The sequence below is a fragment of the Zootoca vivipara genome, chromosome 7 (genome assembly GCF_963506605.1).
Source record: "Zootoca vivipara chromosome 7, rZooViv1.1, whole genome shotgun sequence".
Classification (NCBI taxonomy): domain Eukaryota; kingdom Metazoa; phylum Chordata; class Lepidosauria; order Squamata; family Lacertidae; genus Zootoca; species Zootoca vivipara.
In genome coordinates this window covers 42,985,790-42,996,292 of record NC_083282.1, presented here as the reverse complement: position 1 = coordinate 42,996,292, position 10,503 = coordinate 42,985,790, and the positions used below count along the sequence as shown (strand labels likewise).

Sequence of the window (10,503 nt, the reverse complement as noted above, 5' to 3'; positions counted from 1 at the left end):
CCCTCGTCGTAGTTGCTGTGGGCTAAGGCTACAATCCTCTAATCCAGCCATGCTTACTTGCAGTAAAAGTCCCCTTGAACGTGGTGCGACACACTTCTGAGTTAGCACGCTTAGGATCGCGGGCTGGAGACGAAATCCTCCTTTACCTCCTCTCTACCCGGTGCAGATGAAGAAAGGAACCCCGGTTTAGTTTTTCACATACGAAATGCTGGCACCGGCTTGTGGAACGCTGTTTTCTGACAGGTGTGTTTGTTTGTGTGTGAGAGAGAGGGGGGGAGGGCGGGAGAGAGAGAGAGAATGCATGCGAGTGAGGAGGGGGAGCGTTCAGGTGGGTGGGCAATAGCCGAGCCATTGAGGGGGTCGCACCAGGGTGGCGCCAGGCCTGATCTATATAAAGCAGGTCGCCCGTCCAATACCTGGTCCCCGAGGGAGCTGTGCTGTTTCATCCGCCTTTCCCTCCCGGGAGCTTCCCTTGTATATGAACCTGGCCGGATTCTCCTTTTTCTCGGGTATATGCACCATGACCGCGGACTCCCTCCACTCGCCTAGCCAGGGGGCTAGTCCGGGCTCCCCCACTTTGCAGAGGGCCTCCCCGTCGGGCTGCAAAGTGGAGCCGCTGCTCATCAAAGCGGAGCCCAGAAGCAGCCCGGCGGAGAGAGCAGCGGAGCAGCCGGTCGAGGAGCAGCCACCTGGCCCCGGCACAGGTGGTGGTGCGGGAGGCAGCGGCGGCCGTCGGAGGAAGCGCCCCGTGCAGCGCGGCAAGCCGCCGTATTCCTACATCGCGCTGATCGCCATGGCCATAGCCAACGCGCCCGATCGGCGGCTGACGCTGGGCGGCATCTACAAGTTCATCACGGAGCGCTTCCCTTTCTACCGGGAAAACCCCAAGAAGTGGCAGAACTCCATCCGCCACAACCTGACCCTCAACGACTGCTTCGTGAAGATCCCCCGCGAGCCGGGCCACCCGGGCAAGGGCAACTACTGGACGCTGGACCCGGCCGCCGAGGACATGTTCGACAACGGCAGCTTCCTCCGGCGCAGGAAGCGCTTCAAGCGCACCGACCTCACCACCTACCCGGGCTACGTGCACAGCGCCAGCGCCTTCACCCCCAACCCGGGCCCCGTGGCCCGAGCGGGTCCCGGCTGCGGCGGCTCCGGAGGCGCCGCTTACCCGGGCGGCGGGGGCACCCTCTACTCCCCCGGCGGCGCCGCCGCCTACAGTGCGCAGCTGCCCGGCCTGCCGCAGTACCCCGGGGCGCCCCCGGCGCTGCCGCCGCGGATGTTCAGCATCGACAGCCTCATTAGCTCCCAGCAGCAGCAGCAGCAGCAGCAGCAACAAGCAGCCGCGGCGGCGGCCCTGCAAGGCTCCCCGGTGGGGCCCGAGCTGTCTCACCACCCCTTGGGCCTCAACGGCGCTGGGGACCTGGGAAGCTGCCCCGGGAGCAACGTCGAGGCCTGTTTCCAGACGCAGCAGGTCAGCCCCGGCTTCCTGGGCCGACAGCCCCCGGCCATGGCCTACCCGTACTCGACCTCGCCGCCCGCCCACCTGGCCTTGCCGCCCGGCGCCTATTCGCCCCCCAGCGCGCAGCTCTACGGCGCCCCCAACAGGCTGGCCCTGCAGCCCGGACGGCCCGCCGCCTCTTCTTGCGCCGACCACGCCGAGCAGCTTTTGGGCCTGGCGGCCTCGCAGCTCAACGGGCTCGGGCAGTTCGGAGGCGCAGGCAACAACTCATACATGAGGCAGCCCAATTTCCACTCCGGCCTGGAAAGGTACTTGTGAAGCCGAGGAGGGAAGCCGGCCTTGGCTGGGCAGGCGGGCAAAGCCGTAACGTGAATCGACTAGGACATTTTAAGAATCGCCACGTGGGAAGGGAGCTGCGCGCCGGGTACTTGAATGAAACTCTCTTGTCGGGGCGGCCTGCTCGCGTGTGCCCCTGAATTGCGAGGAAGCACATGGCGGGGGCGCCCACAGGAACGTCTGAACTCTACACGTGGAAACTCTACACGTGAAGCATGCCGGCAGCACAAGGGAAGGGGCTACTCAGCACCTCCCCGCCCCCGCCCTACGTGTCCAAAGGAACATGCAGTGGGGCATCCCCATGCAAAAAGAGAGGACTGCCACAGGTCTTTGAGAATATTGTACATATGTAACATATTTTCCCCTCCTCCAGTAGGATCATGGATTTGCAATTTAGGACTTTTACATAGAGACTCTATGCCCATAACTGCCGCTTGGGAGGCACAGAGCCCCTCATGAATAGACATTCTGGAGACCCTGCCCAGTGTGCTGGAAAATGATCAGCAACATTTAGCATGAGCTTGAAGATCCAAGTCTTGCAGTTTGGCTAGTCCAACAGAATAGGAGATACTGAACAGTGTTTTGCTTTTTTGTTTTTAAATGATGTGTTGATTGGCTCAATAAGTTGTGCTTTTTTTTTTTTTTAAAAAGAGCTTTTAATGTCATCTGATCCCCATGTTCCACAGAGGTTTGCAATTGTGCCATTTCCAGGTCACAGACAAGGACAACTTTTCCCCCACAGTGGGACCCGAATCATAAGACAGAATTAAGGCCCTACCTCTTCAGGTGGCACTTTAGACCTGCAGTTTAGGGATGGCAGCTTAGAGGAACTTGCCATCTGCTAGTTCAGCCTTCTGCAGCCAGGATAGGGAGGAGGAGATGGAGAAGAAGGCAGCTGATCAGGGCTGGCTTAGGTTAGCCTCTTTGATTTGGCACTAAGATTGGCCCTTTCTTGCCATTGTTTCTGCTGAGGGAAGTGCTGAAGTGGCATTCCTGCTGTCTGCCCTCAAAAGTACTTGTTCTGACAGGTTTTCCAGAGCTTTCCTCCTTGTGGGCTCTGTTCTGACATTCTCAGTCCTTTATGTAAGAGAATGGCAGAGGACATGCTTTGCATGCAAAAAGTCCCAGGTTCAATTCCTGACATGTCCTGGTAGGGCAGGAGTGAGCCCTGTCAAATTCTGGAGAGCTGCTTCCATTCAGTGCAGACAATGTTGAGCTAAATGAACCAGAGATTTGATTCCCATGTTTAGCAGCTGCCTGTGGTTTCTAAGATCACCCAAGAAGCTTTGTGGCTGAGCTTGTATTATGTTTTTTAACCTTTTGCACCAGTGATGGGGAACCAGTGATTCTCCAGGCATCATTGGGCACCAGCTCCCATCAGCCCTTGCCATCCTGGCCACTGTAGTCCAATAACATCTGGAGGGTGGCAGCTTCCCCACCCCTGCTAGATAGATAGGATTCCATTATATCCACACAATAACTGGTGTGAGATAAAGTGAGGCTGACAGATGGTGGCTGACTGAATGTCACCTGGTGAGCTTGTGTCTGAGTGATGCTTTGAATCCCAGGTTTCCTCCATTCAACTACAATGCTATACTGCAGTGTTTCCCAACCTTGTGCCTCCAGCTGTTTTCAGACTACAATTCCCATCATTCCTGACCACTGGTCTTGCTAGCTAGGGATGATGGGAGTTGTAGTCCCAAAACATCTGGAGGCACAAGGTTGGGAAACACTGCTATACTGTATCTTCTATACACTGCACTGTCTTGGAGATACCAAGAAGGCCAGTAGGAATTTGCTGGTATGTAGCACCTCATTTGGTTTTACGGACCTCCTAGTGGCGCAGCAATAAAACTGCTAGCACATTTGCAAAGCTAAACCTGGTATGGTTTCAGATTGGATGATGAGATTTCTGCATTGCAGGGAATTGGACAAGATGACCCTTAGGGTCCCTTCCAGCTCTACAATTATATGATTGTATGTTACTTTATTCTGGCAGTGAATACTTGCACTTGACAAAGAGCTGCCTAGTTTTCAAAGCTGGCAAATCTTACACAACGGGTTGGGCCAACAACATACCATTTTTACTTCCTGTGTGTCTCCTTATCACTGCGTAGGCAGTGTATAGTACATTTCAAATGTATTGTTACATGTGAAAGTGGTTTGCATTACCCGTCAGTAACGTTTCATAATGTGCAGGTAATTGACAATCATCATCGTGCCACACAATGCATGTATTATGCAGTGTTGCTCGCTGGACTACTGTATCATGTTACAGCACCAACATGTCATGCTGCATATGAAATGTACAGTGTATATAGTGCATATTGCATATATAGCATTAGCATAGTTTGTAGTGCATATTGCATAATGAACAAGAATGCCTTTGGAATAATGCACAGTAGTGCTTTGCATATATTAGAATATCCCAGGATGTGGGATTCCTTGATAACCTATAGCCAAATATCTCAGTTCATAACTTAGTTAAGTGTATTTTGATTTAAGCATATTTAGATGCAGTCATAGAAATGTGTCATTTAAAAAGTCGATTTCATTTAAATAATTGGGATACTATTGATTCCACTGATTTCAGTCAAAGATTGCAAATATATTTGGGATCAAAGCCTATATTGATTTAAATCTGAGCTCTTAAATGGACTATTGATTCATCGGTGATGCTTAAAGAATTAGTAGCATTAAGTATTTCAATATTAATATTTAATACATTTAAAGCCTGGTTCTCATTGAGGTGATAAACCTTTATCTGGTCTGTTCCACATCATACTGCTGGTGAGGTCTCACATGATGCAACTCTGTACCATAAATCAGTCAATCCCTGCACATAGGAAGGTGGCATGTTTGGAAGAAGGCAAGGTTAGGACCCTTCTTCCCTGACACATAGTTTGTTTTGTATGGAGAAGCATTCCCTACCTACAGTAGGGAAGTGGTGCGTTCCAAGGACAGGTTTAACACTTCAGTGACAATTAGTCCTGCTTATTAAATTAAGCAATTCTTTTTGTAAGTAGGAGGAATTTATATTTTTCTAACTTAGGGGAAAAAATTAAATACTCATTTTAGACATGCTTAAGTGTGCTGGTCCTGTTTTGAATGTGCCTCTTGAATAGATGATTTATTATTTAAAAGGAAAACAAAGGAAGAACAATTCTTAAGCTTTTCAAATCTTGTTTGTGACGTGAGCTTTACCTGTGTGTTTTTGCTCCTATATTTGTCAACAGGGGAGTCACTTAGCTCCTTAGTCTTCCTTTGAAATGCACGGACCCTGGTAACAGTGTTTTTGCACGATCAGGGGTGGCAGGTCATAAAGAAGCATTTGCACATGCTAGAAAACATGCAAAGCTTCCTGTGCTACAGATGGCCATGTGGTTTGGGAGGCAAGGGCTACTCACGCTGATGGCACAGTACAGCAGAGCTATCCAAACTGTGTGTCGTGGCATGTCAGTGTGTTGGCGTGTCGTGTGAACACTCCCCATGCACCTCCCATGCTTGGAAAGGGGTCAGTTTAACTTCCCGTTTGCTACTAAAACTGAATTACTCTGTTGTGAAATGATGCTTGCTTAAAAAGTTTGTGAAAAGTTTGGAAAGCTCTGTGGTAGAGTCTCATTGATGGTTATGGATAGTTAAGCGTGTGCTTAGCTTTCTCCCATTGAAATCAGTGAGTTTTAAGCGTTTTGTTTTTTTTAATCATGTCCCATGTCTTGTATGTCAAATAAGTGAGTGGTCTCCGTTAGGGGAAAAAGAAGTATTAAGTACTTCACTGTTTCATTTGTTGAAATGATCTAAAAGGCAGTTGTGTCCAGCAACCTTATTTGGGCTCAATCAGAAAGTTCTGCCCTTGGAAGGCTATGTTTGGAAGATCAGCTAGAGTAACCAAATAGTCTAAGCCAGGGGTTCCCAACAAAATTTTCTCGAGGACCCCTCATCGAGCCGCTATTGTGACGAGGACCCCCGTTAATTCCTAATCCTAAAATTAAAAAGTGAGAGCCAAATTAAGAGTCTTTTTATATTTATACTTTTTTACAGTTACAACAGAGTACTCCATCAGTATACAGTTAGTTTTAATTTTCAGTTCTTAATGAGATGAACCACTTTTTAACCAACGGTCCATTTTTCACTACGCAAACTGTAGCTTCTGCGAAAAACAACGCTTTGTTTACAAACACTACTGTTTTGCAAAGAGGCAGCGCGCGCCAGGGAGGAGGGAGGGGAATGGAGAAGACAGGGTACCTACGCAGTAGCGCACAAATGAAGCCGACGCGCGCAAAGCATCTTGGGGAGGTGAGCGTTAGTAGAATGCGCGCGCTGCCTCTTTGCAAAACAGTAGTGTTTGTAAAGTGCCACCTAACAGCATACAGCAGAACTACTGTCTCTATCTAAATCTAGTTTTGCGCTAGACTCTGCTCATGCAGGAAGCGGCCAAAACAAAAAATCTGTTATCATACGAAATATATTTAATATATTTTTTATTCTAATAGCATATTGCGGACCCCTCTGGCATAGCTCGCGGACCCCTGGGGGTCCGCGGACCACCTGTTGGGAACCACTGGTCTAAGCTACAATTGTTTCTGCAACACAGCAACCCTGTCCTGTCACACCAAGTCTTGCACTCTGTTTTATGTAGAGTTGCAATCTGGCAAAGGTTTTGAGGTACACATTTATGCGTCTGACTGAGTTCCACAGGACAAGCAAGTTTGCAGTGACAGCCTGAGGGCAAGTATTGCTAAATTCTGAGGAAATAGGCATGGCACAGGGCTGTCCATAATCTGTCTTTTTTATTTAATTCCCCCAATCCATAATTGGGTAAAATAATTTTGGCAAAAGATGTAAATACGGCGTATAATTGCCAGCTCAATCCTTTATATCACTACTCAGAAGTTAGCCCCTGGAATTCAGAGTGCTGCTTTCTCCCATGGAAGTGGGTTTAGGATTGCCGCCTCAGTGAAATTACAATACTTGGATACAAAGTTTTCACATCCATTAATTTCAGTGTATCAAAATTTCACTATAGTGTATCCCCTTCAGTTGAGAGTGGATCACATGACCTGTCAGCAAGGTGTGATAGTTTAAAACATGAATATCCTTCCTTCCTGCGCCTTGAAAAGTATTGAAAGGAAGAGCCAAATGTATGGTCAGATCAAAAGGATTGTCAAGAATGGAGCGCAAATCTGGACTTCTGTCAACTGTTCTGGAAGCTTTTTGGCTTTTGTTTCGCATTTTGAAATAATGGAGCATAGCATATGCAGGGCTGGGGTGCCCTGGAATGTTATGCTCCTTTCACAAATAGAAACAATAGAGCAAGCTCTCTTTATTAAAAAATAAAATAAAATAAAAATAATTTTCATTTTATAACAAACAAAAAGCAAAAAACTTAAAAATCAAGTTATTGCATATATCATATTTTGACCACTCCCCCTTTTTTTCTGCGGTTCCTTGTGTTTATAATATTTCTACTGTGTTTCTCAATTATATAGTGCAGGGGTTCCCAACAAAATTTTCTCGAGGACCCCTCATCGAGCCGCTATTGTGACGAGGACCCCCGTTAATTCCTAATCCTAAAATTAAAAAGTGAGAGCCAAATTAAGAGTCTTTTTATATTTATACTTTTTTACAGTTACAACAGAGTACTCCATCAGTATACAGTTAGTTTTAATTTTCAGTTCTTAATGAGATGAACCACTTTTTAACCAACGGTCCATTTTTCACTACGCAAACTGTAGCTTCTGCGAAAAACAACGCTTTGTTTACAAACACTACTGTTTTGCAAAGAGGCAGCGCGCGCCAGGGAGGAGGGAGGGGAATGGAGAAGACAGGGTACCTACGCAGTAGCGCACAAATGAAGCCGACACGCGCAAAGCATCTTGGGGAGGTGAGCGTTAGTAGAATGCGCGCGCTGCCTCTTTGCAAAACAGTAGTGTTTGTAAAGTGCCACCTAACAGCATACAGCAGAACTACTGTCTCTATCTAAATCTAGTTTTGCGCTAGACTCTGCTCATGCAGGAAGCGGCCAAAACAAAAAATCTGTTATCATACGAAATATATTTAATATATTTTTTATTCTAATAGCATATTGCGGACCCCTCTGGCATAGCTCGCGGACCCCTGGGGGTCCGCGGACCACCTGTTGGGAACCACTGATATAGTGCATGCTTTCTGTACCCGCTTCTGTGAATGTATGACAGGATGTGCATCTTGATCAGAAGAGTCCTCCTTCAGTCCTTGGTTACTCATCTTGGTCCAGACTTGCTTACTCATCTAGCCAGTGGGATTGAGTGAAGGTCTAAGTGGGAAGCAGTTGCCCACTTCCCTTTAAGAGTCATTAGCCTGAGCAAATTGTAGCATTGTTGTAATGGTTTAAGCATATGGGAGGAAGATAAGGCAGAATAATAACTTTCATTTCTTCATTTTTGACTTGTTGCGGTTGGGAGAACAGATGAGCTTTATCACCTAAGGAAAATGATCAGAAAGTTAGCATATCCAGCAGCAAATATTAATCTTTAGCTTGGGCCCTTTTGTCTCTAGCTCAGATAAATATACATTTATGCCATTTGGGAGGCTGCAATGCCTTTGATATGATTCTCACTAGGCAGTGTCATTAAGACCAGTGAAACTACCTACCTCTGTCCTTGGGAAATGGTGCTTGAGCTATTCAAGCCTTTTTCAGTTCCCTGGCAGTCAGAAGAAAGCTTGATCTGCCTGGGAAACTTCTCAGAAGACTCTTGAAGATCTCTGCAGTCTTTGGTTTCCATTGAAGTGTGCCTGGAGCCAGCAGGGCTCTGGTTGTCTGAAGAGGTGCATTATCGCTCTCTGGTGTTTTTTAGCTGGCTCCTCCTTTGCGCACTTAAAGTTGTCTTTGTAGGCTCTTAACATTTTCAAGCATAGCCTGATGTGGAATGTTGCAGCATTTATTTTCCAAAGCTTCACTTAGCCCTGATGACTGTAGTACTATCTATCTACCCACCTGCACGTACACAAACACGCGTGCGCACACACACACACACACACACACACACACACACAGTGTAGAAACTCAGATATATAAGTTAGACACCAAATGAGCACCTTAAACCTAGGTTACAGTCGTCACAATGGAATGTCTATTCTGTTTGCTAGGGAGTTTAACTAGATGACCCTTGGCTCTCAACACCACAATTCTATGATTCTATGATCCCAACTGCATTGCTTAGCTGTAGCTTGCTCTTGCAACAAATCACTTGTCTCAGTAGGCAAGAAGGAGAAATGCATACAGTGGAAATGGAAATGGTATTAACAATGGACTAAGGCAGAGGTTTTTAAAGTGTGACCTGGGGCCCAGAAATCTTCACATGGACCTGCACCAGTAGCAAAATGCGCCTGGGGAATTTCAAACACTGTATACATACATATAAAGGTAAAGGTAAAGGGCCCCTGACAGTTAAGTCCAGTCGCAGATGACTCTGTTGTTGCGGCGCTCCTCTCGGTTTACAGGCCGAGGAAGCCGGTGTTTGTCCACAGTTTTTCCAGGTCATGTGGCCAGCGTGACTAAGCTGCTTCTGGCACAATGGAACACTGAAACCAGAGCAGCACACAGAAATGCTGTTTACTTTTCTGCCGAGGCGGTACCTATTTATCCACTTGCACTTTGGAGCATGCTTTCGAACTGCTAGGTTGGCAGGAGCTGGGACCGAGCAATGGGAGCTCATCCCGTTGCGGGGATTTGAACCGCCAACCTTCTGATTGGCAAGCCCAAGAGACTCAGTGGTTTAGACCACAGCGCCACCGGCATTTGGATTTGGTTTGGGATGTGTATGTACAGTGGTACCTCAGGTTACAGACACTTCAGGTTACAGGCGCTTCAGGTTACAGACTCCTCTAACACAGAAATAGTACCTCGGGTTAAGAACTTTGCTTCAGGATGAGAACAGAAATTGGATGGTGGTGGCACGGCGGCAGCGGGAGGCCCCATTAGTTAAAGTGGTACCCCAGGTTAAGAACAGTTTCAGGTTAAGAACGGCCCTGCAGAACGAATTAAGTTCTTAACCCGAGGTACCATTGTATATACATACATATATACACATCCAAAACCAACATAGTAACCAGGAGCCTTATTGGCAATATGTTACTGCTTCTTAAACAGTTCTTACCACAGAGATCAACAAGCTAAGACTAAAGTTCACAAAGCACTTAATGTCGTATTCATACTTAATCAATGGAGTTCATCTTGATTCAATGTAAATGCTTTTATTTAAATTATTTCGGGATTGCCAGCTTTCACATCTGCACAACAGACATCACCACTGGAATCTGGGTTGGGGATAATTAAGGAGCTGATGAAATAAAGAATTTAGTAGTTGCCTCTTACTTACTTGGTTCTGTTCACAATCTGAGTGCGTTCAGAAACATCCTTAGCACATCCACCAGGAATGAAGCTAATTCAAACTGATTAAAAATAATAGAGATATACCTTGTTGAATTCAGAGGACCTTTGAAAAAGGCCCGGGATGAAAGCTGAAATGGAAGAAGTTATAAGTTTTCCCGCACAAACCAGGAGGTGAGCAATATGGTAATACATATTTTGGGTGGCCTTCTTAAACTCCTGTGGGGAGTTCCTTCATGATTATCTTAATGTATCACAACTAGTCTTTTAAGCTTTCGTTTCAAAAGCTTGTTTATAGCTGGGATGAATCAAGCAAATGAGTTGGATTAAAGTG

General features: G+C 46.8%; 1 protein-coding gene across 1 annotated transcript; it reads left to right on the top strand.

The window, feature by feature from the left end:
- Nucleotides 1–478: 478 nt before the first annotated feature.
- FOXE3 (forkhead box E3) lies at nucleotides 479–1,780 on the top strand. Its single transcript, XM_035123531.2, has one exon. The coding sequence runs from the start codon at nucleotides 479–481 to the stop codon at nucleotides 1,778–1,780; it is 1,302 nt and encodes a 433-aa protein (XP_034979422.2).
- The last annotated feature ends 8,723 nt before the right edge of the window (nucleotides 1,781–10,503 follow it).